General features: G+C 37.8%; 1 protein-coding gene across 3 annotated transcripts in view; it reads left to right on the top strand.

The window, feature by feature from the left end:
* The window catches only part of CHM (CHM Rab escort protein), a 249481-nt gene that overhangs the window by 186218 nt on the left and 36718 nt on the right, over window positions 1-26545 (top strand). Inside the window, exon 13 of one of the 3 annotated variants that reach the window (XM_060407430.1) lies at window positions 1271-25726. The exons of the other annotated variants lie outside the window; for them this stretch is intronic. Within the exon in view, the coding sequence (XP_060263413.1) occupies window positions 1271-1458 (188 nt within the window). The 3' untranslated portion in view covers window positions 1459-25726. Of the gene's footprint in view, window positions 1-1270; window positions 25727-26545 lie in introns of those variants that run through there. 3 annotated transcript variants of the gene reach the window in all.

The raw sequence follows: 26545 nt of genomic DNA, 5'->3' as shown, positions 1-26545 counted from the left end.
CAAACTTACCCAATATTGCTATAATCCTAAACTTCCATTTGAAAAAGTAGCTCAAGTTTTTCTCCTTTTATGGTGATATAGGTAAATCTTTACCATATTATTTTCACCCTATTACTTTAGCCAGTTTTTTTGTGTGTGTCAGTTTATCTGTGTTAGCATATAAAATATGCAACTGCACTCATTTTGGATTTTCTAAATTGCATTTATTTTATGTTTCTGACTATTTTTTAAAATTTACTTTTATAGATTATTTTTCTATGTGAAATATTTTATATTCCCAGTCTTAATAATATATATTCACTGCTGACAATTTGGAAGATGTAAAAAAGAAAAGTAAAATTACTATAATCCTTCTCCTTAGGAATGATAAACACTTGATTATATTTGTCTTTTTTTAGATGTATATGCATATATATTTTCAATAAAATGCAATGCTATTTATATACTGTTTATAACCTGCCTTTTAAAAAGACTTTAATACAGCAAAACTTTTAAATTAATTCTGTGATATAATTTTCAATGATTATGGATATGCCATTTTTATTTAATCCCATGATGTTGAGATTGTTTTGAAAAATTTTACTTAATAGTCCTATAAAAACCAGCCATTTTTATAAGTAAATATTTATGAGCATAAATTATTTTTTGTAAGTTTTTTTGAGTGGAATTATTGGGTCAAAGTAGATTTTTTAAAATTTTCAAATAATTATGGATTCATAGAATTTGCAAAGATAATACACAGAGGTCCCATGTATCCTTCATCTAATTTTTTCCATTAGTTACATTTTACCAAATTATAGTACAATATCAAAACCAGGAATTTGACATTGGTACAATGTGTGTATGCTTTTGCCACATAGATAATGGCTTTTGGCTTACAAGTATACATCCAAGATTTTTCTCCTTAGTCTTTGAGTTTTAGAATTTTGATTATGATGGGTCTTGGCATTTATTTCTTTGGATTTATTCTATTTGAAATTTGTGCAGCTTCTTAAATCTGCAAGATTGTATCTTTTTTTCAAATTTGTGTAATTTTGTCCTTTATTTCTTTGAGTATTTTTCAGCAAACACTCTTTCTCCTTCTGGGACTTCTATGCCATGACTATTGGATCTTTTCTTTTTTTCAATTAATTTATTTATTTTATTGGAGGCTAATTACTTTACAGTATTATAGTGGTTTTTGCCATACATTGACATGAATCAGCCATGGGTGTACATATGTTCCCCATCCTGAAGACCCTCCCACATCCCTCCCCATCCCATCCCTCAGGGTCATCCCAGTGCACCAGCCATGAACGCCCTGTCTCATGCATGGAACCTGGACTGGTGATCAATTTCACATGTGGTAATATACGTGTTTCAGTGCTATACTTTCAAATCATCCCACCCTCACCTTCTCCCACAGAGTCCAAAAGTCTGTTCTTTATATCTGTGTCTTTTTTGCTGTTTCATATATAGGATCATTGTACCATCTTACTAAATTCCATATATATGTGTTAATATACTTCATGGGAAATAGATGGGGAAACAGTGGAAACAGTGTCAGACTTTATTTTTGGGCGCTCCAAAATCACTCCAGATGGTGATTGCAGCCATGAAATTAAAAGATGCTTACTCCTTGGAAGAAAAGTTATGACCAACCTAGATAGCATATTCAAAAGCAGAGACATTACTTTGCTGACTAAGGTCTGTCTAGTCAAGGCTATGGTTTTTCCTGTGGTCATGTATGGATGTGAGAGTTGGACTGTGAAGAAGGCTGAGCGCCAAAGAATTGATGCTTTAGAACTGTGGTGTTGGAGAAGACTCTTGAGAGTCCCTTGGACTGCAAGGAGATCCAACCAAACCACTCTGAAGGAGATCAGCCCTGGGATTTCTTTGGAAGGAATGATGCTAAAGCTGAAACTCCAGTACTTTGGCCACCTCATGCAAAGAGTTGACTCATTGGAAAAGACTGTGATGCTGGGAGGGATTGAGGGCAGGAGGAGAAGGGGATGAGAGAGGATGAGATGGCTGGATGGCATCACTGACTCGATGGACGTGAATCTGAGTGAACTCCAGGAGTTGGTGATGGACAGGGAGGCCTGGCGTGCTACGATTCATGGGGTCACAAAGAGTCGGACTTGACTGAGCGACTGAACTGAACTGAACTGATACGGTATTGGTGTTTTTCTTTCTGACTTACTTTACTCTGTGTAATAGGCTCCAGTTTCATCCACTTCATTAGAACTGATTCAGATGCACTCTTTTTAATAGCTGAGTAATATTTCATTGTGTATATATATCACAGCTTTCTTATCCATCCATCTGCTGATGACTATCTAGGTTGCTTCCCGTGTCCTAGCTATTGTAAACAGTGCTGCGATGAACACTGGGGTGCATTTGTCTCTTTCAATTGTTGTTTCCTCGGTGTGTATGCCCAGCAGTGGGATTGCTGGGTCGTATGGCAGTTCTGTTTCCAGTTTTTAAGGAATCTCCACATGGTTCTCCATAGTGGCTGCACCAGTTTGCATTCCCACCAACAGTGTAAGAGGATTTCCTTTTCTCCGCCCCCTCTCCAGCGTTTATTGCATGTAGACTTTGATAGCAGCCATTCTGACTGGTGTGAGATGGTACCTCATTGTGGTTTTGATGTGCATTTCTCTGATAATGAGTGATATTGAGCATTGTTTCATATTTGTTAGCCATCTGTATGTCTTCTTTGGAGAAATGTCTGTTTAGTTCTTTGGCCCATTTTTTGAGTGAGCCATTTATTTTTCTGGAATTTAGCTGCAGGAGCTGCTTGTATATTTTTGAGATTGATTCTTTGTCAGTTGGTTCATTTCCTATTATTTTCTCCTATTCTGTACGCTGTCTTTTCACCTTGTTTATAATTTCCTTCATTGTGCAAAAGCTTTTAAGTTTAATTAGGTCCCATTTGTTTATTTTTACTTTTATTTCCATTACTCTGGGAGATGAGTCATAGAGGATCCTGCTGTGATTTATGTTAGAGTGTTTTGCCTATGTTTTCCTCTAAGGAGTTTTATTTTTTCTGGTCTTACATTTAGATCTTTAATCAATTTTCAGTTTATTTTTGCTTGTCAGTAAAGCTTTTGATTTCTCCTTCCCATCTGAATGAGATCCTTGCTGGGTATAGTATTCTGGGTTGTAGGTTTTTCTCTTTCATCACTTTAAGTATGTCCTTACATTCCCTTCTAACATGAAGAGTTTCTGTTGAAAGATCAGCTGTTATCCTCATGGGGATCCCCTTGTGTGTTATTTGTTGGTTTTACCTTGCTGCTTCTAATATTTTTTCTTTGTACTTGATCTTCATTAAATTGATTATTGTGTGGCTTCGGGTGTTTTACCTTGGGTTTATCCAGTTTGGAACTCTCTGGGTTTCTTGAACTTGGTTGGCTCTTTTCTTCCCCATTTTAGGGAAGTTTTCAACTATTGTTTCCTCAAGTATATTTTCTTGGCCTTTCTTTTTGTCTTCTTCTTCTTGGATTCCTATGATACGAATGTTGGGGCATTTAACATTGTCCCAGAGGTGTCTGAGGTTGTCCTCATTTCTTTTAATTCCTTTTTTGTTTTTCCTCTCTGCTTCATTTATTTCCACCATTCTATCTTCCACATCACTTTTCATATCTTCTGCCTCAGTTATTCTACTGTTGGTTCCCTCCAGAGTCCTTTTGATCTCAGCTACTGCATTATTCATTATTGATTGACTCTTTTATTTCTTCTAGGTCCTTGTTAAACATTTCTTGCATCTTCTCAATCCTTATCTCTAGTCTATTTATCTGCAACTCCATTCTATTTTCAAGATTTCAGATCATCTTTACTATCATTATTCTGAATTCTTTTTCATGTAGACTCCCTATGTCCTCCTCTTTTGTTTGTTTTTGTAGTCATTTATCATGTTCCTTTACCTGCTGAATATTTCTCTGCCTTTTCATTTTGTTTAGATTGCTGTGTTTTGGGTGCCCTTTCTGTATGTTGGAAGTTTGTGGTTCCTCTTTGTGGAGGTTACTCCCTGTGGGTGGGGTTGGACGAGTGGCTTGTCAAAGTTTCCTGGTTAGGGGAGCTTGCGTCTGTGTTCTTATGGGTGGAGCTGAATCTCTTCTCTCTGGAGTGCAATGAAGTATCCAGTAGTGAGTTTTGGAGTGTCTGTGTGTTTGGCATGTCTTTCGACAGCCTGTACTGTAATGCTCAGGGCTGTGTTCCTGTGTTGCTGGAGAATTATCATGGTATGTCTTGCTGTGGAATTTGTTGGCTCTTGGGTGGAGCTTGGTTTCAGGGTAGGTATGGAGGCTTTTGGATGAGCTCTTGTCTCTTAATTTTCCCTGGAATCAAGAGTTCTCTGATGTTCTCGAGTTTGGATTTAAGCTTCCTGCCTCTGTCTTTCAGTCTTATTCTTACAGTAGCCTCAGGACCTCTCCATCAATACAGTGCAGATGATAAAACATCTAGGTTAATGGTGAAAAAATTCTCCACAGTGAGGGACACCCAGAGAGGTTCACAGAGTTACATGGAGAAGAGAAGAGGGAGAAGGGAGATAGAGGTGACCAGGAGGAGAAGAGGGGGAATCAACAGGGGAGAGAACAATCAAGCCAGTAATCACACTCCTAAAGGAAAATGGATACTGAAGATTAGATTCTTAAAGGTTCAATTCGGTTTAGTCACTCAGTCGTGTCCGACTCTTTGCGAACCCATGAACCGCAGTACACCAGGCCTCCCTGTCCATCACTAACTCCCAGTGTCCACCGAAACCCATGTCCATTGGGTCAGTGATGCCATCCATCCATCTCATCCTCTTGTTCCCTTCTCCTCCTGCCCTCAATCTTTCCCAGCATCAGGGTCTTTTCAAATGAGTCAGCTCTTTGCATCAGGTGACCAAAGTATTGGAGTTTCAGCTTCAACATCAGTCCCTCCAATGAACACCCAGTACTGATCTCCTTTAGGATGGACTGATTGGATCTCCTTGCAGTCCAAGGGACTCTCAAGAGTCTTCTCCAATACCACACTTCAAAAGCATCAATTCTTCAGCACTCAGCTTTCTTTATAGTCCAACTCTCACATCCATACCTGACCGCTGGAAAAACCATAGCCTTGACTAGATGGACCTTTGTTGGCAAAGTGATGTCTCTGCTTTTTAATATGCTGTCTAGGTTGGTCATATAAGTTTCCTTCCAAGAAGGTATCATCTTTTAATTTTCATGGCTGCAATCACCATCTGCAGTTATTTTGGAGCCCAGAAAAATAAAGTCAGCCACTGTTTCCACTGTTTACCCATCTATTTGCCATGAAGTGATAGGACCAGTTGCCATGATCTTCGTTTTCTGAATGTTGAGCTTTAAGCCACCTTTTTCACTCTCCTCTTTAAAGGTACAAAATTGATACAAATACCAAAAAGCAAAGATTAAAAATCTAGAGTAGAGGTTAGACTGAAAAAAATACAATAATGAAAATACAAAACAAAATCAGAAAAAGTATTAAAAAACATGAAATTTGTTTTAAAAATAGGTTTTTTTTTCAGTGTAATAGTAGGTTATGAAAATTAAATGAGTAATAAAGAACTTAAAAGTTAAGAAAAAAATTTTTAAATTAAAAAATGATAATAATTAAAATATATCTAGAAATTTCTCTGGAGTTGTTGAGGGCAGTGTGGGGTCAGTTCAGTTTCAGATAGTTCTTTGTTACAGCTTATACTTATCAAGGTCTGTAGGTCCCTTTCAATGGTTAGTCAATACTAACTACAGGGTTTTTATCTCTTGCACCTGTCACTTCCAGAGTGGTTCCCTCTTCTTTGCTTATTTTGGCTTTCTCTGTTTGCAAGTCTCTTCAGTGTCTAATTTCTGCCCTGACACAAGGGGGCGAAGATGGTCACTTATTTATGCTGACTTATTTGGTTGTATTGTGGGGAGGGACGAACCCTGCAAACATATATCACTGGCGTGTGTGGCGAGTCCTCGCAATGTATGGACCACACTGGGTTTGCCCCACTCACGGTGTGTGTGCTTTCCCGGTCTACACTGCTCAGCCTCCAGGTTGTTCTGCAGAGAAACTGTCCAAAGCAGGCCCTGGGTTGTATGCACTTCCTGGGTCTAAGCTGTTCAGGTTCAGGTTCTTGGGTTCTCTGTTCTGTTCAGTTCAGTTCAGTTCAGTCGCTCAGTCGTGTCCGACTCTTTGCGACCCCATGAATTGCAGCACGCCAGGCCTCCCTGTCCGTCACCAACTCCTGGAGGTCACTCAGACTCATGTCCATCGAGTCAGTGATGCCATCCAGCCATCTCATCCTGTCGTCGCCGTCTCCTTCTGCCCCCAATCCCTCCCAGCATCAGAGTCTTTTCCAATGAGTCAACTCTTTGCATGAGGTGGCCAAAGTACTGGAGTTTCAGCTTTAGCATCATTCCTTCCAAAGAAATCCCAGGGCTGATCTCGTTCAGAATGGACTGGTTGGATCTCCTTGCAGTCCAAGGGACTCTCAAGAGTCTTCTCCAACACCACAGTTCTAAAGCATCAATTCTTTGGTGCTCAGCCTTCTTCACAGTCCAACTCTCACAACCATACATGACTACAGTAAAAACCATAGCCTGTTCTGTTCAGGTTCTCCACAAAGGCACAGACTTGGTTAGGAATGCATTTTGTGCCCTTTCCAGGTCCAAGCAGCTCAGGCGACCAGGTGCTTGGCCTACGCACTGTACCAGGTGGGCTGTGCATCTTAATCACCTCTGGGGTCCCAGCCCCTCCATTTCCTGGGTGCAGAGCAAGGGCTCTGTCTCAGGTGTGCCATGTGTCTCCTCTGGAGAGCTGATCTCTGGCTGCAACTCTCCTGGCAGATATCAAGAGTCCAGGAACCCAGGAAGACTTGGGAGCAACTGTGAGCGATTGGGAGCCCTCTCACAGGTTGGTGGAGGATGCTGTCTCTAGGGCCAAGATTGTCGCTTGCCTTCCAGTTCTAGCTGTAGCCCGCCTGCCTCTCTCCCTCTGTCAGTAGGGGCGGGGCTGGTCTGCAGCTGGCTAGCTCTCCTTTGGTATTTGCTCAATCCTTTGTTCTGTGTTTGGGCCAGACTGCGCCTTAGGTTAGAGCATTCAGAAATTGTTTCATGAAGTTGGTCAGCATTCAGATGATCTTTTGATGAATTTGTGGGGGAGAAAGTGATCTCCCCATCCTGTTCATCTGCTATCTTAGGACTGCTCTTATCTATTAGATCTTTTCATTATACTTCCACATGTCTCTGAGGCTCTGTTCATTTTTTTTTAATTCAAAAATATTTTGATATCTATTGAGAGCAATGTACCCTGCTAGACACAGTGAATTATAGGAAGGAATATAGCCAAAGTGGTAGCAATGCTAACATAGTACAAAAGCAAGAAGAATGCAAAATACATGTATTTCTGTTCATGTTCATATAGTCTATTTTCTCTGTTTTGTTCATATTGTGCCATTTCTACAGTTCTACTTTTAAGTTCAATGATTCTTTCTTCTGTGCATTCCATTCTGCTGTTGAACCTATTCAGTATGTTTTAAGGTTTTAATTACTATATTTTTTAGTTTAAAATTTTATGTTTGATTCTTCTTTAAATCTACTTGGTGCTTGTGGAATACATCAGGATTTTCAGAACTCTAATCAAAAAAGAGATATCAGGAGACTACTAATCCAAGATAGATTAAAACAATCATTATCATTACCAAGATGAACTGATGAGTGATGGTTGTGACTTATTTTTATTTTTTAGAATACTATTGGTGTTTTAATGTTCTTTTTTTCTGGATTGAAGAAATCCTTTTTTTATTTAAATTTATTTATTTTAATATATATTATGCTTTTGTAAACAGATATGAACAATTTATCTTTTCTCAAAAAAAAAAAAAAACAAAACTTTTCTACTTGCTTCGTAACACTTTCTCTTTCTTTGTTGACACTGTCTGTCATCTCATTTGTTTCCTGCATGTTTATAATCAATCACTGATGGATGCATTTTTTATGATGGCTACATTAAATCTTCAGACAAATACAGCAGCTGTGTTGTTCTGATTGCCTTTTCTTATTGAAGTTGAGGTCCTGGCTTTTGGTATAATGAATAATTTTTTATTGCTACCCAGATATTTTTGTTATATAATGGGACTTAGATCTTATTCTTGGGCTTCCTCTGACACTGTTCTGGTAGTGAAAGAGTGTATTCCCTTGTTACTGCCAGCTGATAATGGAAGTCTTGGTTCCCTGCTTGGCCCCTGCTGGCATGCAGAAATTGGAGCACTTCCTTATTACTGCTCAGTGATTGTAATCTCCAGTAGGCCTCACTGATTCCACTCTTGGTAGGAGGAGCAACAGTGCCTTGATACTGCTCCACGTGACCTCAATGACACCATGGGGACAGAATATGGCTTTATTACTTGGGCATTGGTGGCCTCTTCTGACACCACCCCAGTGGGGCTGAGGAGCTGTCTTCTTTATTGCTGGATAAGGGTGAAAATCCAGGATCTCATCATGGTCTCTGCTGATATGGTAAAGGATGTGGGGACTGTTTCTCCTGGTAAATCCTGGTTCCCTTCTTGGCCTTCTTTGACACCACGCTACCAGGGATGTTGGGACACCTCATTATAACCCGGTGAAGAATGGAAGTCTACATACACTCCGCATTCAGGCACTAATGGTGAATGTAGAGGTGGGGCCTTGTTTTTTTTTTTTTTTTTCCTGCAGTGTTCAGTTGGGGTAGAAAAATTACTGTCTAAAAGTTTTCTGTCTTGCTAAGTTGCCCCTTTCTCGATCTTTTGACTTGAGAGAGGCAGGCTTTTGTTGAGGCTTTGTTTGTCTGAGTCCACTAATGTTTCTGGGTTGCCAGTTTTTCTGCTAACTACTCTGGGATATATGAGGCAAAAAGAAAACTCAGGTAACTCTGCCATTTTGTTCCTTTGGTGTCAAGGTCCCTTGCTGCTCTGCTTTATTTCTTTACTTCAGAATTTTCTTATGTTCATTTTATATATTATATCCAAGATTTTTAACTCCACTTAGCAAGAACAATAGAGAAAGGTACCTTTACTCCATCTTTCTATAAATGAATGTCCCAAAGTTTCTGAAAGTTCCTGGAGTTTTTAGGGCTTTTGCCCCTCTTCCAAAAAAATATCAAATTACACATCCAATAAGCAAATAAGCAAACATGTCTGTTTCTCCAAACATACAAGAGCATCGCATATTATCTTACCAAATCTCCATTACCAGTTTGAAAGTAGAAAATGATATTTTGTTTAAATGTATATTTAATAAATCATGAAGTTGACCATCCTTTAATAGTGTTTACTGGGTATTTATCCTTTTTCTGTGAATTACTTATTCATTTAATTTGTCTATTGAATTGATTATTCTTTTCTTATCATCTTATAAAAACAATATAAACATTAAGGGTAAAACAGAAAAATAATAAAAATAAACATTCATGAAAAGATTCTCAACATTGCTAATTATTAAAAAAATGCAAATCACGACTATAATGAGGTATCACTTCACACTTGTCAGAATGGCTATCATCAAAAATCTATAAATAGTAAGTGCTGGAGAGGGTATGGAGAAAAGGGGACCCCTCTTATACTGTTGATAGGAATGTAAACTAGTACAGCTACTATGGAGAGCAGTATGGAAGTTCCTTAAAATACTAAAGATAGAGATACCACATAAAACAAGACCAGCAGCTGACTGTGGCTGAGATCATGAACTCCATATTGCCAAATTCAGACTTAAATTGAAGAAAGTAGGGAAAACCACTAGACCATTCAGGTATGACCTAAATCAAATCCCTAATGATTATACAGTGGAAGTCAGAAATAGATTTAAGGGCCTAGATCTGATAGATAGACTGCCTGATGAACTATGGATGGAGGTTCATGACATTGTACAGGAGACAGGGATCAAGACCTTCCCCATGGAAAAGAAATGCAAAACAGCAAAATGGCTGTCTGGGGAGGCCTTACACATAGCTGTGAAAAGCAAAGGAGAAAAGGAAAGATATAAGGATCTGAGTGCAGAGTTCCAATGAATAGCAAGAAGAGATAAGAAAGCCTTCTTCAGCGATCAATGCAAAGAAATAGAGGAAAACAACAGAATGGGAAAGATTAGAGATCTCTTCACGAAAATTAGAGATACCAAGGGAACATTTCATGCAAAGATGGGCTCAATAAAGGACAGAAATGGTATGGACCTAACAGAAGCAGAAGATATTAAGAAGAGGTTGCAAGAATACACAGAAGAACTGTACAAAAAAGATCTTCATGACCCAGATAATCACGATGGTGTGATCACTCATCTAGAGCCAGACATCCTGGAATGTGAAGTCAAGTGGGCCTTAGAAAGCATCACTAGGAACAAAGCTAGTGGAGGTGATGGAATTCCAGTTGAGCTGTTTCAAATCCTGAAAGAGGATGCTGTGAAAGTGCTGCACTCAATATGCCAGCAAATTTGGAAAACTCAGCAGTGGCCACAGGACTGGAAAAGGTCAGTTTTCATTTCAGTCCCAAAGAAAGGCAATCCCAAAGAGTGCTCAAACTACCACACAATTGCACTCATCTCACATGCTAGTAAAGTAACGCTGAAAATTCTCCAAGCCAGGCTTCAGCAATATGTGAACCATGAACTTCCAGATGTTCAAGCTGGTTTTAGAAAAGGCAGAAGAACCAGAGATCAAATTGCCAACATCCGCTGGATCATCAAAAAAGCAAGAGAGTTCCAGAGAAACATCTATTTCTGCTTTATTGACGATGCCAAAGCCTTTGACTGTGTGGATCCCAATAAACTGTGGAAAATTCTGAAAGAGATGGGAATACAGACCACCTGACCTGCCTCTTGAGAAACCTATATGCAGGTCAGGAAGCAACAGTTAGAACTGGGCATGGAACAACAGACTGGTTCCAAATAAGAAAAGGAGTATGTCAAGGCTGTATACTGTCATCCTGCTTATTTAACTTATATGTAGAGTACATCATGAGAAACGCTGGGCTAGAAGAAGCACAAGCTGGAAGCATGTTTGCTGGGAGAAGTATCAAAAACCTCAGATATGCAGATGACACCACCCTTATGGCAGAAAGTGAAGAGGAACTAAAAGCCTCTTGATGAAAGTGAAAGAGGAGAGTGAAAAAGTTGGCTTCAAGCTCAACATTCAGAAAACGAAGATCATGGCATCCAGTCCCATTACTTCATCGGAAATAGATGGTGAAACAGTGGAAACAGTGTCAAACTCTATTTTTGTGTGCTCCAAAATCACTGCAGATGGTGATTGCAGTCATGAAATTAAAAGATGCTTACTCCTGGAAGGAAGGTTATGACCAACCTAGATAGCATATTAAAAACCAGACACATTAATTTGCCAACCAAGGTCTGTCTAGTCAAGGTTTTAGTTTTTCCAGTAGTCATGTATGGTTGTGAGAGTTGGACTGTGAAGAAAGCTGAGTGCTAAAGAATTGATGCTTTTGAACTGTGGTATTGGAGAAGGCTCTTGAGAGTCCCTTGGACTGCAAGGAGATCCAACCAGTCCTTCTAAAGGAGATCAGTCCTAGGTGTTCTTTGGAAGGAATGATGCTAAAGCTGAAACTCCAATACTTTGGCCACCTCATGTGAAGAGTTGACTCACTGGAAAAGACTCTGATGCTGGGAGGCATTGGGGGCAGGGGGAGAAGGGGACAACAGAGGATGAGATGGCTGGATGGCATCATCAACTCGATGGACGTGAGTTTGAGTGAACTCCAGGAGTTGATGATGGACAGGGAGGCCTGGTGTGATGCGATTCATCAGGTAGCAAAGAGTCAGACACTACTGAGTCACTGAACTGACCGTATAATCTAGGAATCCAACTCCTGGGCATACCTGGAGAGAACCACAGTTCGAAAGGATAGATGTACCCCAATGTTCATTGCACTGCTGTTTATAAAAGCTGGATCGTGGAAGTAATCTAAATGCCCATTGCTGGAGAAAGGGACAAAGAAGGTGTGGTACATATATACAGTGGCATATTAAGCAACCATAGAATAAGAATGAAATAATTACATTTGAAGTGATATGGATGGACCTAGAGATTGTCATACTGAGTAAAGTAAGTCACATAAAGGAAGCAAGTATCATATGGTATCACTTAAATGTGGAATGTAAATAAATGGTACAGTTAAACCTATTTACAAAACAGAAGTTAAGCCCTGAAAGGTTGTTCCTGAACCATGAAAGACACTGGTATTCTTGGCCTCTGGAGGAGAAGAATTAAATCCGGGGCCAGAGACAAGGCTTGATAGCTCAGAGCTTTTGTGTAATACAGTTTTATTAAAATATAAAAGAGGCAGAGAAAGCTTCTGACATAGACATCAGAAGGAAGCTGAAAGAATAGCCCCTTGCTAGTGTTAGTAATGGAGTTATATACCTTTTAATTAGTTATTACAATGAATCAAAAGACTGTCTCAAGTTTATGAAAATTTTACCAGATCCACTCCCATAATATATATTCTGAGATGTTAGGAATAGTCAGAAGATTTTCAGGAAGGAGAAACTGTCCTCAAGCAGGATACATTGTTGGTGTATAATCCCTAGTACAGAGTTTTAAACTGAGTTGTGTAATTGACTAAGACTAAGGAATGTAGACAAAAAAAGTTTGTCCTTTTCTCCTCCTGGAGAATTCCAGACCTCTATCTCCACTTCAAGACCCTCAGACCCCATTCTCCTCCTTGCGGACTCTGGACTGCTTATCTATCTGCCTAGTAATTGATTCTCTGTCACAGATGTAGAAAACAAACGTGGGGCAGTGGTGGAAGTGAATGTCATTCAGTCATGTCCAACTCTTTGTGACCCTGTGGACTATACAGTCCATGGAATTCTCCAGGGCAGAATATTGGAGTGGGTAACCTTTCCTTTCTCCAGGGGATCTTCACAACCCAGGTATCGGACCCAGGTCTCCCACATTGCAGGCAGATACTTTACCAGCTGAGCCACAGGGGAAGCCCCATGGAGCAGGGCAGAAGGGAGAGGTTAAATTGGGAGATTGAAAGTAACATATACCTATTGCTATATATAGAATAAATAACTAATAAGGACCTACTCTATAGCACATATCAATACTGTTAATGCCCTATATGGGAGTAGAATTTATAAAAGAGTAGATATATGTGTATGTATAACTCACTTGGCTATACCCCAGAAACTAACACAATGTAGGGAAGAGGGAGGGGGGTTCAGGATGGGGAACACGTGTATACCTGTGGCGGATTCGTGTTGATGCATGACAAAACCAATACAATATTGTAAAGTAATTAACTTCCAATTAAATAAATGTATATTAATTAAAAATTGTTTAATTAAGTTAAAAAATAAAAAGTAAGCCTGATAATTTCACCATAGAAAATTAAAATAAATAAACATTAAGGGTATCAACCCTTTGTCCTATGTATTGCAAGTATGTTTCTTGGTTCACTAAGCATTTTTTAAAACATAGGTTAAGTAGAGGGCATTACCCTAAGTCTTGGGAATAAGGCAGAAAGTGATAAATAGTTCATAATCTCCAGAAGTTTTAATTTTATGGGGGAAGAGCAAAGCAACAACAAATAAGCTAAAAATGAAAACAAAAACAAAGTAAGCAAAGCACATTAGAGTAAACTAAGAATGCAAGCAATGAATATTAAAGGGAGGATAAGCCATTGTGGTCTAAAATGATCTAGGAGTTCTTCAAGAAAATTACAGAACATGCTTCTCACCTTAAAAATGGTATATAAGAAACTTTGTGGTTTCATGTTAAGTATAATGATAATATAAAGTTTGCTTATATAAGTTTTATGTTATGAACTAATTTTGTATTGTGAGAGATGAGCATATTTGTGTTTATATATACACATGCACACACATATATGTGTATTTATAGGTACATCAGTATATTTGTAGGTAACAAATTCCAGAGAGTATATGCCAAATAGTGGTTATCCACTATAAATAGTGGTTATGACGTTTAGTGAATGTTTAGTGGATGAGTGGTTATCCCTAAATGATGGGAAGACAGATAAACTAACTTTTAGGTTTTTTTGTTTTTTTTTTTTTAACCTTGATTTTCTGATTTTTCTACAGTATGAATTAAAAACAGATTTAACTGATTATGCCACAAGAATAAAGGATCATATAGTAGTATGACCAAAATTTAACATACTATACCAGATGTTCATTATAATTTTGATTGTGTACGATTGAATCCACAGTTTGAAGTATTTATTTCCAGTCTGCTACAATACAAATTGAACACCCTCAATGGTCCAGATTTCACACATATATGAAAAAACTGCCTTTATAGCTTAGTTGTTTAAACAGTTGTTTAACATTGCTGACGAGCAAATTAGCTTGTTTGTAAGATATACTTATAAAAAAATTATGGCTTCTAGAGAAAAAATAGAAATTATATAGTAAAAATTTAAGTCTTTTTTGAATTAAAATATAGTTGGAAAAGGCAATGGCACCCCACTCCAGTACTCTTGCCTGGGAAATCCCATGGATGGAGGAGCCTGGTAGGCTGCAGTCCATGGGGTCGCTAAGAGTCTTGACACGACTGAGTGACTTCACTTTGACTTTTCACTTTCATGCATTGGAGAAGGAAATGGCAACCCACTCCAGTATTCATGCCTAAAGAATTCCAGGGATGAGGGAGCCTGGTGGGCTGCCGTCTATGGGGTCGCGCAGAGTTGGACACGACTGAAGCAACTTAGCAGCAGTAGCAGCATAGTTGATTTACAGTGTTTCATAAGTTCAGCAAAGAGATTCAGTGATTCTTTTTCAGATTCTTTCCCAGTATGGGTTATTACAAAATATTTAATATAGTTCCCTGTATGATATAGTTGGTCATTGTTAAGTCTTTTTTACTTTAAATTCTGGGTTTTATTAAAGTCTTACTCTAGTGTAATCAATTCTTCATTAACCATTACAATCTATATATGAAGACTTATTTTCCTTTTAATGATGTTATTGATTTCAAAAGTGTTTTTCTCCATTTAAGTAAACATGAGAAGACAAAGGAATTTAAATTTGCCACAGATACTCTTCTCTTAGCTAAGAAAGATTTCATGTTATTTGTGAGCACATACTAAGTACTTGTTGACTGATTCTGCTACTGAATTCATTATTACCTCTGTTCAATATCTATTGCTCAAACTCTCATTGTTTTTTTTTAACTACTACAATGTTGTAAAGTAATTAACCTCCAATTAAAATAAATAAATTTTTAAAAAGCAAAGCCAATACAATATTGTAATTAGCCTCCAATTAAAATGAATAAATTTATATTAAAAAATAAAGTGGGGGGAATCAAACTCTCATTCTTGAAATAGCACTAGCTTTCACTTCCCACTGAGAACAGGATAGACATTTTAGACCTTTTATAGTATAATTCATGGTTGACCAATACTATGGTTTTCTGTTGTTCAGTTGCTTTGTACTTTATATTATTAGGTTGGTACAAAAGTAATTGCAGTTTTACATTGTTGAACTTTGCCATTTGAGTTTGGAATACATTCTTAAATAAGTGTGGTTATGTTACACATCATGTTAGTGTGCATTTCTTACTTTATGTTTTTTTGCTAATGACTTACTACTTGCTGTGTATTTTATATTTATTTTATTTTTTCTTTTTTTTTAATTTTTATTTTTACTTTACTTTGCTTTACAATACTGTATTGGTTTTGCCATACATTGACATGAATCAGCCACGGGTGTACATGAGTTCCCAATCCTGAACCCCCCTCTCACCTCCCACCCCATATCATCTCTCTGGATCATCCCTGTGCACCAGCCCCAAGCATCCTGTATCCTGTATCGAGCATAGAGTGGTGATTCGTTTCTTACATGATAGTATACATGTTTCAATGCCATTCTCCCAAATCATCCCACTCTCTCCCTCTCAGAGTCCAAAAGTCCATTCTATACATCTGTGTCTCTTTTGCTGTCTTGCATACAGGGTTATCATTACCATCTTTCTAAATTCCATATATATGTGTTAGTATACTGTATTGGTGTTTTTCTGGCTTACTTCACTCTGTATAATAGGCTCCAGTTTCATCCACCTCATTAGAACTGATTCAAATGTGTTCTTTTTAATGTCTGAGGAATACTCCATTGTGTATATGTACCACAGCTTTCTTATCCATTCATCTGCTGATGGACATCTAGGTTGCTTCCATGCCCTGGCTATTATAAACAGTGCTGCGATGAACATTGACTAGAGCTAGTCAATGAATATAGTAAAGTTGCAGGATATAAAATCAACACACAGAAATCCCTTGCATTCCTATACACTAATAATGAGAAAGTAGAAAAAGAAATTAAGGAAACAATTCCATTCACCATTGCAACGAAAAGTATTTTATATTTATTTTAGAATAGGGAAATGATGTTAGACAAAAAGCAAATTCAAATGATTTTCTTATTCAAGTTCAAAATGGGTTGTAAAGCAGCAGAGACAACTCACATCAACAATGCATTTGGCCCAGGAACTACTAACAAACATATAGTGCAGTAGTGGTTCAGTAAGTTTTGCAAATAAAACAAGAGCCTTGAAGATGAGCACAGCGGCTGGCTATTAGGGGTTGACAGCAACCAATTGAGAGCAATCATCAAAGCTGATCCTCTTACAGCTATATGAGAAATTACCAAAGAACTCAGTGTCAACCATTCTATGATGGTTTGATATTTGAAGCAAATTGGAAAGGTGAAAAAGCTTGACACGTGGGTATCTCATGAGCTGACTGCAAATTTAAAAAAGTGACATTTTAAGTGTTTATTCTATGCAACAACAGTCAACCATTTCTTGATTGGATTGTGACATGCAACAAAAACTGGATTTTATACAACCAGTGATGACCAGCTCAGTGGTTGGAATGCAAAGAAGCTCCAAAGCTCTTCCCCAAACCAAACTTGCACCAAAATAAGGTCACAGTCACTGTTTGGTGGTCTGCTATCTGTCTGATCTCCTGCAGCTTTCTGAATCCCGGCAAAACCATTACATCTGAGAAGTATGCTCAGCAAATCGATGAGATGCACCAAAAACTGCAATGCCTGCCACTGGCATTGGTTAACAGAAAGGGCCCAATTCTGCTCCATGACAATGCCCGACTGCACGTTGCACAACCAACGCTTTACCAGTTGAAAGAATTGGAGTACAAAGTTTTGCCTCATCTGCCATATTCACATGACCTCTCGTCAACCAACTAACACTTCTTGAAGCATCTTGACAACTTTTTGCAGGGAAAATGCTTCCACAACCAGCAGGAGGCAGAAAATGGTTTCCAGGAGTTCGTCAAATCCTGAAGCATGGATTTTTACGCTACAGAAAATAAGTTAAAGGAAGAAATGTGAAGATTGTAATGGTTCCTGATTTCATTAATAAAGATGTATTTGAATCTAGTTCAGTTCAGTTCAGTCATGCAGTCATGTCCGACTCTTTGCGACCCCACGGACTGCAGCACATCAGGCCTCCATGTCCATCACCAACTCCCGGAGATTACTCAAACTTATTTGAGTCTAGTTATAATGATTTAAAATTCACAGTCCAAAACCGCAATTACATCTGCACCAACCTAATAAATAGTATTCAATTGCTATATTGCATTCAGTGAAGTAGACATAAAATTCATTTTGTTATTTTTGTTAAAGACAATCTTAATATTTTAGGCATTGTGTAATAAGCTAGAATATATAATTTTCTCAGTGTTTTCAATTTGTATTTTAGTTTTTATTTTTTATAAATCACATGCTTTAGACTTTTTAATTCTTCATCTAATGCTGTGTCAGTACTGTAGCAACACCATAGTCCTAAGTATGTGGCAAATATTTTAAATTCACTTTCACCTTTTAGTCTCCTTAATTTTACATTTTTTTTTCATGGCTTATATTTGGCTTGATTTAGAATTTATAAAACCATAAGTGTACAATTGAAGTTAACCCTCATACGGTATGGGTATGGTATATATGAAAGGTACTTGCAAGGCAACTAAATAGTTCAGTTAACAAGAAAGATGCATTCTAATGATACAGTATTATATTTCAGTTAAGAACAATCTAGGTTTAAATCCTAGCTCTTTCTAGTTCGATTGACTTTAGGCAAGTTACTTAAACTCTCTTTACCTCAGCTTCCTTATCTATAAAATAGATATGATGGACGTACCTACCTCTAGATTGTTATCAGAATCAAATTCATATGAATAGTGCATGGAACTTATAGGTGCTCAATACATACTGCTTTTCACTTAAATACTGATAACCAGAGTTAGAGAGAACTCTAGGAACCATAGAGATGTGTTCCAAAATTTGGACACATGCCTTGGTGAGCTGAGCCAGTGATTATCTTGTATTTATTTCAGAATAATTTTCTACCCGAGGCTTCCCAAGTGGCACTATTGGTTAAAAAAAAAAAAAAAAACACACATGCCAGTGCAGAAGACGTAAGAGATGAGGGTCAATCCCTGGGTCAAGAAGATCTCCTGGAGAAGGAAATGACAACCTGTTCCGGTATTCTTGCCTGGAGAATCCCATGGCCAGAGAAGCCTGGTGGGCTATAGTCCACAGGGTCACAACAAGTTGGGTATGACTGAAGTGACAGCACAGTACAATATCCTAGTCAAAAACTAGACTTCTGCTCTGTGTACAGACCAGAAATGGCTAGCAGAGATACCATCTAAGGAAACTGGGAATACCTTTTGTTCAAAATAAAAATACTTTAAATGATTTGTTAAATGAATTTTCACTACAATGAAATTGATACTAAATAGGAAAAATTTGAGAGCCAGTTAGAAATATCCGTTAGCTTGTAAATGCTGGTCAATATTACGTTATTTATTTAGTCCCCAGTAGGGTGCTGTAGTCTCCACAAATACTTTCTTTTGAAATGTATCCTTTTAGGATTGAAATTTATTGAGTTGGAGTTTTTAAATAATTAACCTTCCTAGCATGTTTCACTGGAGAAGGCAATGGCAACCCACTCTGGTACTCTTGCCTGGAAAAATCTCATGGACAGAGGAGCCTGGTAAGCTGCAGTCCCTGGGGTCCCTGCGAGTCAGACACAACTGAGCGGCTTCGCTTTCACTTTTCACTTTCATGCATTGGAGAAGGAAATGGCAACCCAGTCCAGTGTTCTTGCCTGGAGAATCCCAGGGACAGGGGAGCCTGGTGGGCTGCCGTCTCTGGGGTCGCACAGAGTTGAACATGACTGAAGCAACTCAGCAGCAGCAGCAGCAGCAGCAGCAGCAGCAGCAGCAGCATGTTTCACACATTTCCTTCACCATACTACACTGAATATATGAAACATTTTAACCTTTTTCTTTTCTCTTTTTTGGTTTTCTGGTCCCAACAGTTTTCTTTTTCTAAGTTTTTATTGGAGTATAGTTAATTTACAATGTTGTGTTGTTTTCAGTTGTACAGCAGAGTAAATGAGTTACATATATATATAAACATATATTCACTCTTCTTTAGATTATTTTCCCATATAGGCCATTACAGAATATTGAGTAGTATTCTCAGTAAGTCCTTATTAGTTATTTATTTTACATATAGTTGACCTTTATCTTATAATTAAGAATATTATGAACATTATTTATTGTATTTCCTTGTAATCTAACAATGCCCTTAAGGCCTGTTGAAGTGTTTAGATCTACTTGTTCCTATACTAAATGCCTCTGTTCTGTCAAGCATTTCATTTCTTGCATCTACATTTTGTATGTCTTCCTCCAGCTGTTTTCATGCAGCTGTCAGGATGTTCTTTCTGGCAGCTCTTTCCACTGACTTCCCTCCCCCCTTATTTCCTACTTGGAATCTGCAGAGGGCCAGAAAAGTTAGCCAAACTGGTCATGTTAGTCTGTGTGTATTGTAACATCTACCTTGGGTGCTGAAGCCTTTTTTTTTTTTTTTAATGGGGGTGCATACTTCTTCTTTCTTGATGGTAGATAAAAGACTTCTGAATAAATGAGGTATTACTGTAATTGTTATATAAACAGAGGTCAGTATTGGCTAAGTGTATTTGATACACCGATAGCAAATCTAGGTTAGTCTAGTTATTTTATCTTTTTAAAGTAGTAGCATTACATTTTTCTAAAATCTATAAGTCAACTTAACTTCCCTTCCCTACAGATAATTTGGCTAAAGTTTTAAGTTTGTTAAATATTTGAAATTTACTTATTGTGTTTTTCAAAGTTAATTTTTTGTATACGTAGTGCATCTTTCACAACATACCTTACATCTTTATTTTCTACTCATCCTTCCTTATATCCTAAATGAATCTAATTATTTTCTTTTAAAATAATTTGTAAATGTGTGAAACATTAACTCTGTAGCCCTTCCATTTGACAGTTTCACACTCTTTACATTGCTTATTTGTATTCTAAGCTGCTTGAAATCTCTTTTTTATAAATATTCCATCAGTAGCAGCTGTCTTATTCTGAGATTTGATGTTACAGGGTGTTATTTATCTGTGACATTATTATATATTTATGAATATATAGTCTAAATATATATACACATATGTATTTGATGTATATGTATACTTGATAATCAAAAATTTTATGTAGGTACTTACTTGTTCAGTTGTGTCGGATCCTTTGCCACCTCATGGATTGTAGCCCGTCAGACTCCTCTGGGATTCTCCAGGCAAGAATACTGGAGTGGGTTGCCACTCCCTTCTCCAGGGGATCTTCCCTACCTGGAGATCGAACCCAGGTCTCCTGCATTGCAGGCAGATTCAGTGTAACCTGAAACTTATTACTCACTTGACAATACTTCATATGTAATTCTGTGTTCAGAATTAACCTAAGTAGTGTAATATCTCTCTTTGGGATTTTTCAGGGGCCCTCTGAAGCATCCCAAAGTTAGCTAGAAGTCAAAAGTGCTTCATTAGAATGATTTACGAAAATTTTCAACAAATATCAAAAAGATTTAGAACACTCCGTCAGATAAGATTATAGGTCATTGTGAAACAATAGCTTAACCAAAGTAACAATAAAGGATTTCAGAACAGATCATTTAAGAGATAAAGAAACTTAAATCTATTATCAAAGACAGTTCAACATCTGAAGAAAAGATGTCTTCTTCACAGAGAGAAAAGCCAAATTCAAGTTTTTGCACCTGCTTGCTTTTAGGATTCCCCGTTGGCTCAGACGGTAAAGTGTCTGCCCACAATGAGGGACACCCGGGTTCGATCCCTGGGTCAGGAAGATCCCCTGGAGAAGGAAATGGCAACCCACTCCAGTATTCTTGCCTAGAAAATCCCATGGATGAAGGAGCCTAGTGGGCTACAGTCCATGGTGTCACAGAGTCAGACATGACTGAGCAACTTCATGGAAAGATAAACTTAATTAAATTTATTTTAAACTTAGTCAGTCCTGACCATACACAGAACTCTTTTCTCAGGGTCTACTTTGCACAAACCTTCTTACCACTTTCTGTACCCATTACTTTGTTCTCCCATCCTGAAAGAGCCACCTGTGAGTCAGACCTACTTCTTTTCCCCTCCTAAAATCCAATTCCATTCCTCATACCTTTTTAACTGAAAACATACATTCTATTTTCCTTAAGCAACCAAGAACTGACATTCATATTAGCATTCTTTAGATTGGTGAGCATGAATACCAGTGATAATTTCAAAAAATATTTGCTTTCTTATAGAGAAAATCTCAAGATGGTACCAAACATTATTCATTAATAGTCCTAAATCTCTTTAGATTTTCTGTAATAGAAAATTAATGTTTACTAATAAATATTTCAAACTCTTATTTTATTTGGATATGACCTAGCTATTCAGTAGACTTCTCATCACTTAGTTTACCACAACTCTTAGAAATTCAAGTTACCTCAATCTAGAGAGACTGTTTTAGACAGACATTCCTAATTATTTTTAATAGAGCTTATCTATCTAAAAGTTCATATCTTATTTGCATTTTTTAGAAGTTTCTGGACTTGAGGTACTTTCTTTGTTGACAGTCATGTAACATATAATAATATTTAACATATTAAACCTAGGCACAATGAAAATATTCTGCCTAATGTTAATGATTCCTAGATATGTCTATATTAGATCAACAAACATTAATACCAAGTATTTAATACTAAATATTCCCTAGTTCACATGAACCTGAAATACATTTAGGTTGATTTCTCTTGTGTTTAGAATTATTAGATTTAAAAGCACTTAATTTTCTTTAGGCCAGTTAGATTACAGCTCATTTACAAACTGATCTCAGCAATATTATCCAAAAACAAACACATACACTGAGACATATGTAATTACAGACAGAGATATCTTAGTTTTCTCTTTGAGATTTAAAATGTCTCTTTGCCCTCTCCCCACTTGTTTTTTAGCTTGAATCTCTAATTTGCCCAAGAGTAAGGTCTCAGGCAAACTGGGCTGTGTATTTCAAGGACATGGCAAGGGTTAACTTCAAGCTTTTCCCTAGGCAGGCCTTTTTAATAAGCTAACTATTTTTAATTGCATATGCAATAAAGAACTGGTTCTGCAGTTTCCAAGAAATAAAAAAATTCATTTTAATCAGTTTTCTCTGGAGTCTAATATGGTGATACTGTCTTTTTCTTTCTGTGGTCATGGTCTCATCAGTCAGTCAGTTAAGTCACTCAGCTGTGTCCGACTCTTTGTGACCCCATGGACTGTAGCACACCAGACTTCTCTGTCCATCACCAACTCCTGAAGCTTGCTTAAATTCATGTCCTTCAAGTTGGTGATGCCATCTAACCATCTCATCCTCTGTCGTCTCCTTCTCCTCCTGTCTTCAATCTTTCCCAGCATCAGAGTCTTTTCAAATCAGTCAGTTCTTCACATCAGGTGGCCAAAGTATTGGAGTTTCAGCTTCAGCATCAGTTCTTCCAATGAATACTCGGGACCGATTTCCTTTAGGATTGACTGGTTAGATCTCCTTGCAGTCTAAGGGACTCTCAAGATTCTTCACCAGCACCACAGTTCAAAAGCATCAATTCTTTGGCGCTCAGCTTTCTTTATAGTCCCAACTGTCACATCCATGCAAGACTACTGGAAAAACCATAGCTTTGACTAGATAGACTTTTGTTGGCAAAGTAGTGTCTCTGTTTTTTAATATGCTGTCTAGTTTGGTCATAGCTTTTCCTCCAAGGAGCAAGCGTCTTTTAATTTCATGGCTACAGTTACCATCTGCAGTGGCTTTGGAGCCCAAGAAAATAAAGTCTGTCACTGTTTCCATTGTTTCCTCATCTATTTGCCATAAAGTGGTGAGACTGTATGCCATAATCTTTGTTTAATAAATGTTGAGTTTTAAGCCAGCGTTTTCACTTTCCTCTTTCACTTTTATCAAGAGGCTGTTTAGTTCCTCTTCACTTCCTGCCATAAGGGTTGTGTTGTCTGGGTATCTGAGGTTATTGATGTTTCTTTCTCCTGGCAATCTTGATTCCAGCTTGAGCTAAAATTTAAATTAGAGAGTGCTCAAACCAGCTCTGATAACAGGGGCAGATTGACGAATAAGTGTTGTCCCAGCAGGGATTGTCCCTCTGGGAAAGTGAAGGTCTCAGTTTGATTAATTCCAGGCTGTTGATTATAGGAGAAAGTCCTGGACATAATAAACTTCAGTCCATTTTCCTATCCTGTGTCAATAAAGATCTAATGTTTTAGGCCATTTTTCTTGTCATTGGATCATAGCTACAGGTTGACCAGTCATTTACAAATTTTTCCAGTGACTTCCCAGGTGGGATGTGAAAACTTAAGAGGAAATATTTCCCATATTAGCTCGAGCAGTTTGTACCAGATGTCTAGAGTGCTCAAACCAAACCAACAATACCAAACCAAACCAGAACCTCACCAGCTGGTAGTAACACTCAAAATAAAACAAAATGCAAAGAGATATCCAGAAATCAAAAGTCAAGTGACAAGAATGCCCCAAAAAAGATGGCAAAGTGATACCTGCATATCAAAAGCCAAATGGCATAAATGCAAAACATTACTTCTCAATCCCACTAGACCTGCAACCTGGCAGAGTCAGTGCTAGCAGCCTTTTTCAGTCCTGATATTGTTTGAAGCAATTTCTTGTTGGTTTTCTACAAAGAAGTTACTCTATTGTTTCTTCTTTTAGAAGCTTCTAGATACCAATCAAAGCAAGCACAGCTGGCCTTTTCTAATTGTGCACACAAAAATATCAATTTTGAAATATCAAAAGAGTCCCAACTTGGCCATTTTAGGTTGAGATCTCCTTTAGTTTAGTTTCTTCAATGAACTAGGTACTTGCAAGTATGAGCTCCATACCTATTGTACATGAATCTTGCTGGAGTGTTAAAGGCTGACTTTCTGATACCCCTTTGTTTCTATTTTTGATATTCTGTTTCCCATTTTAAGTTGAATTTGCCTGGGATAAAAATCACTAGTGAAATCGTGTAGTGGGCCAGTGTGCTGCTTGCGAGCTTAACTCCTCTAGGAGTCATCTCAGAGTTTTTCAGCTCATTTTACGTGTTTCAGATTCTGCCTCTGGCAATCTAAACCATCATGGCTGATCAAGTCGCTGAATGGCTAGTAATGTGCAACCCCTGGACAAGCAAGTATTTTAATTAATGAGTGGGTTTCCCTATGGGACCACCACATGGTATCAGGACTAGACCTCCACCACTCCCGCATATTTCTCAGTCACCTGAGAAAACCAAAAACTGGCCAGGAGGAGACATCCCTTTTCTTCAGAGTAAAGCTCTCATATATTCTCCTTTTATTCCAACAAAGTCTATAAAGGCAGTCGAATGAGGGAAATTGTCAGATCAGCTTCTTACTTAACCACTCAGCAAAGACCATTGAGTCCCCTACAATGGAGTGACCTCAGCATCTTTCAGCTGAGCTCCAGGTATTCCTCGATTTTTTTTTTCAATTGACCCCCCCCACCCCTGACCAGTACCCCAATACCTTTCCACTGGGTGGGTAATTCCCCTGGCATCTTTCAGCCAGCCTCCACCCAGTGTCTTTTGACTGGGTGGGAATTTCTCAGTATCTTTCAACCAAGCCCCGCTCAGTGTCTAGACCATGAATGGGTATACCCTGGATGAAAAGTTTCACTTGAGCCCTGCCCCAATATCCTTCCAACTGGGAGGGGGGCAGGTAACCTGCTCCACCGTCAAATAAAACTCAGAATCTCAAACAATATGGGAGATTTGAGAACCAGGAGAGACTTACCTAAATTTGTCTGCACTCCCCAAGGAGGCAAATGGGCACAAGGGGCCACTGCTGGCACCAGATCTCCAGTTCCTTGTGGAGTTCAGGCAAAGGAAAGTAGTCCGATCTGGGTCGCTTTGTCAGTCACCATAACTATCAACTAAAAAAGATGTACAATTTGACAGTTGCAAGGTAAGTTTTCTTTGGGACAAAATGAGGACTGCAGCTTAGGAGGCAGCAACTCAGATAGCTCTGAGACACTGCTCCAAAGAAGCAGTGGGAGGAAGGTCAATATATAAGGTTTTGGTGAAGGCAGAATTCAATACCATCAAGCACTCATTGTAATGATTTATATAATCTTTTCTGCTTTATTATCCCTTCAAGCAATTGTTAAACATTTCATAAAAAATGATTTTAGGTAATGATTTAAAACAATCATTGGTGTCTTTTTTCTTTTCTCTTTTGTTAGTATTATCATTATGAAGCACAGATTTAATCTTATAAAGAAACTGATTTTTCTTAGTGATTTTAAGTTGACATTAAAGGGTTTTTTTGTTTTGTTTTGTTTTCCATTAAATTCTATTGAGAAAATGGAGTTACTGTGGAGTTTTTCATGGTTGAATTCAAAAACCAAATTGTGTGCCATGTGTCATCAAACTTAGTTCCTTACTTGGTATCATAAAGAAAATGTATTTCTGTCATTTTCTATCTTATTGACACAGTCATATATTCTTAATTGGACTATATTACATAAACGACATTTGGCCTTTATGCCTGTATGAAAGATAAGGTATGAGGCACATCAGTCGCTATGTACATAAATTATTTAGTCCTACTTGAGTTGCACAGCAAAATGCTTTTGTTGACTAGCCCATGCATAAAGTTTCTATAAATACACTTGGAAAAATTTTGTCTACTTGCATAGAGTGAATGATGCTGTGTGTGATAATCTCAGAAGCTTAAGGAATTTCTTTTTTCAGCAAGCAAATTTTCAATGTAAAATTTAGATTTTTACATTTATATTTGTAATGTCAGTTTTTGGCTTAAGATCTGTCATCATTGAAAGAATCATGGCTGATTAGTATGAAGATAGATTCATAAAACCTTAGAACTAGAATAAGTCTTGTAGATGGAACTAATTCCACCCCTTCCACTTAATCAAAAAAATGCTGAGGCCAGAGAGATTAAACTGACTTGGTCAAGTGGATACAAAGAGAAGTAATAGCAGACCTGCATAACCATCCTCTATTGTGTCACCCTGCTACTTTACATTAGACTTGTCACTTTTACGTGTGTACATTTTTATTGATGTGCAAATTCTGAGTAGAAATCCCACTTTTCCTGTGTTTCAAAACAACAACTTGTAAGAAGGCAGTATCTTACGTGAGAAATGGGTATTCCAAACCCAATTTTA

This window comes from Ovis aries, chromosome X (assembly GCF_016772045.2).
Source record: "Ovis aries strain OAR_USU_Benz2616 breed Rambouillet chromosome X, ARS-UI_Ramb_v3.0, whole genome shotgun sequence".
NCBI lineage: Eukaryota > Metazoa > Chordata > Mammalia > Artiodactyla > Bovidae > Ovis > Ovis aries.
Note: the sequence above shows the minus strand (reverse complement) of the source record. Positions and strands in the feature narration are given on the sequence as shown.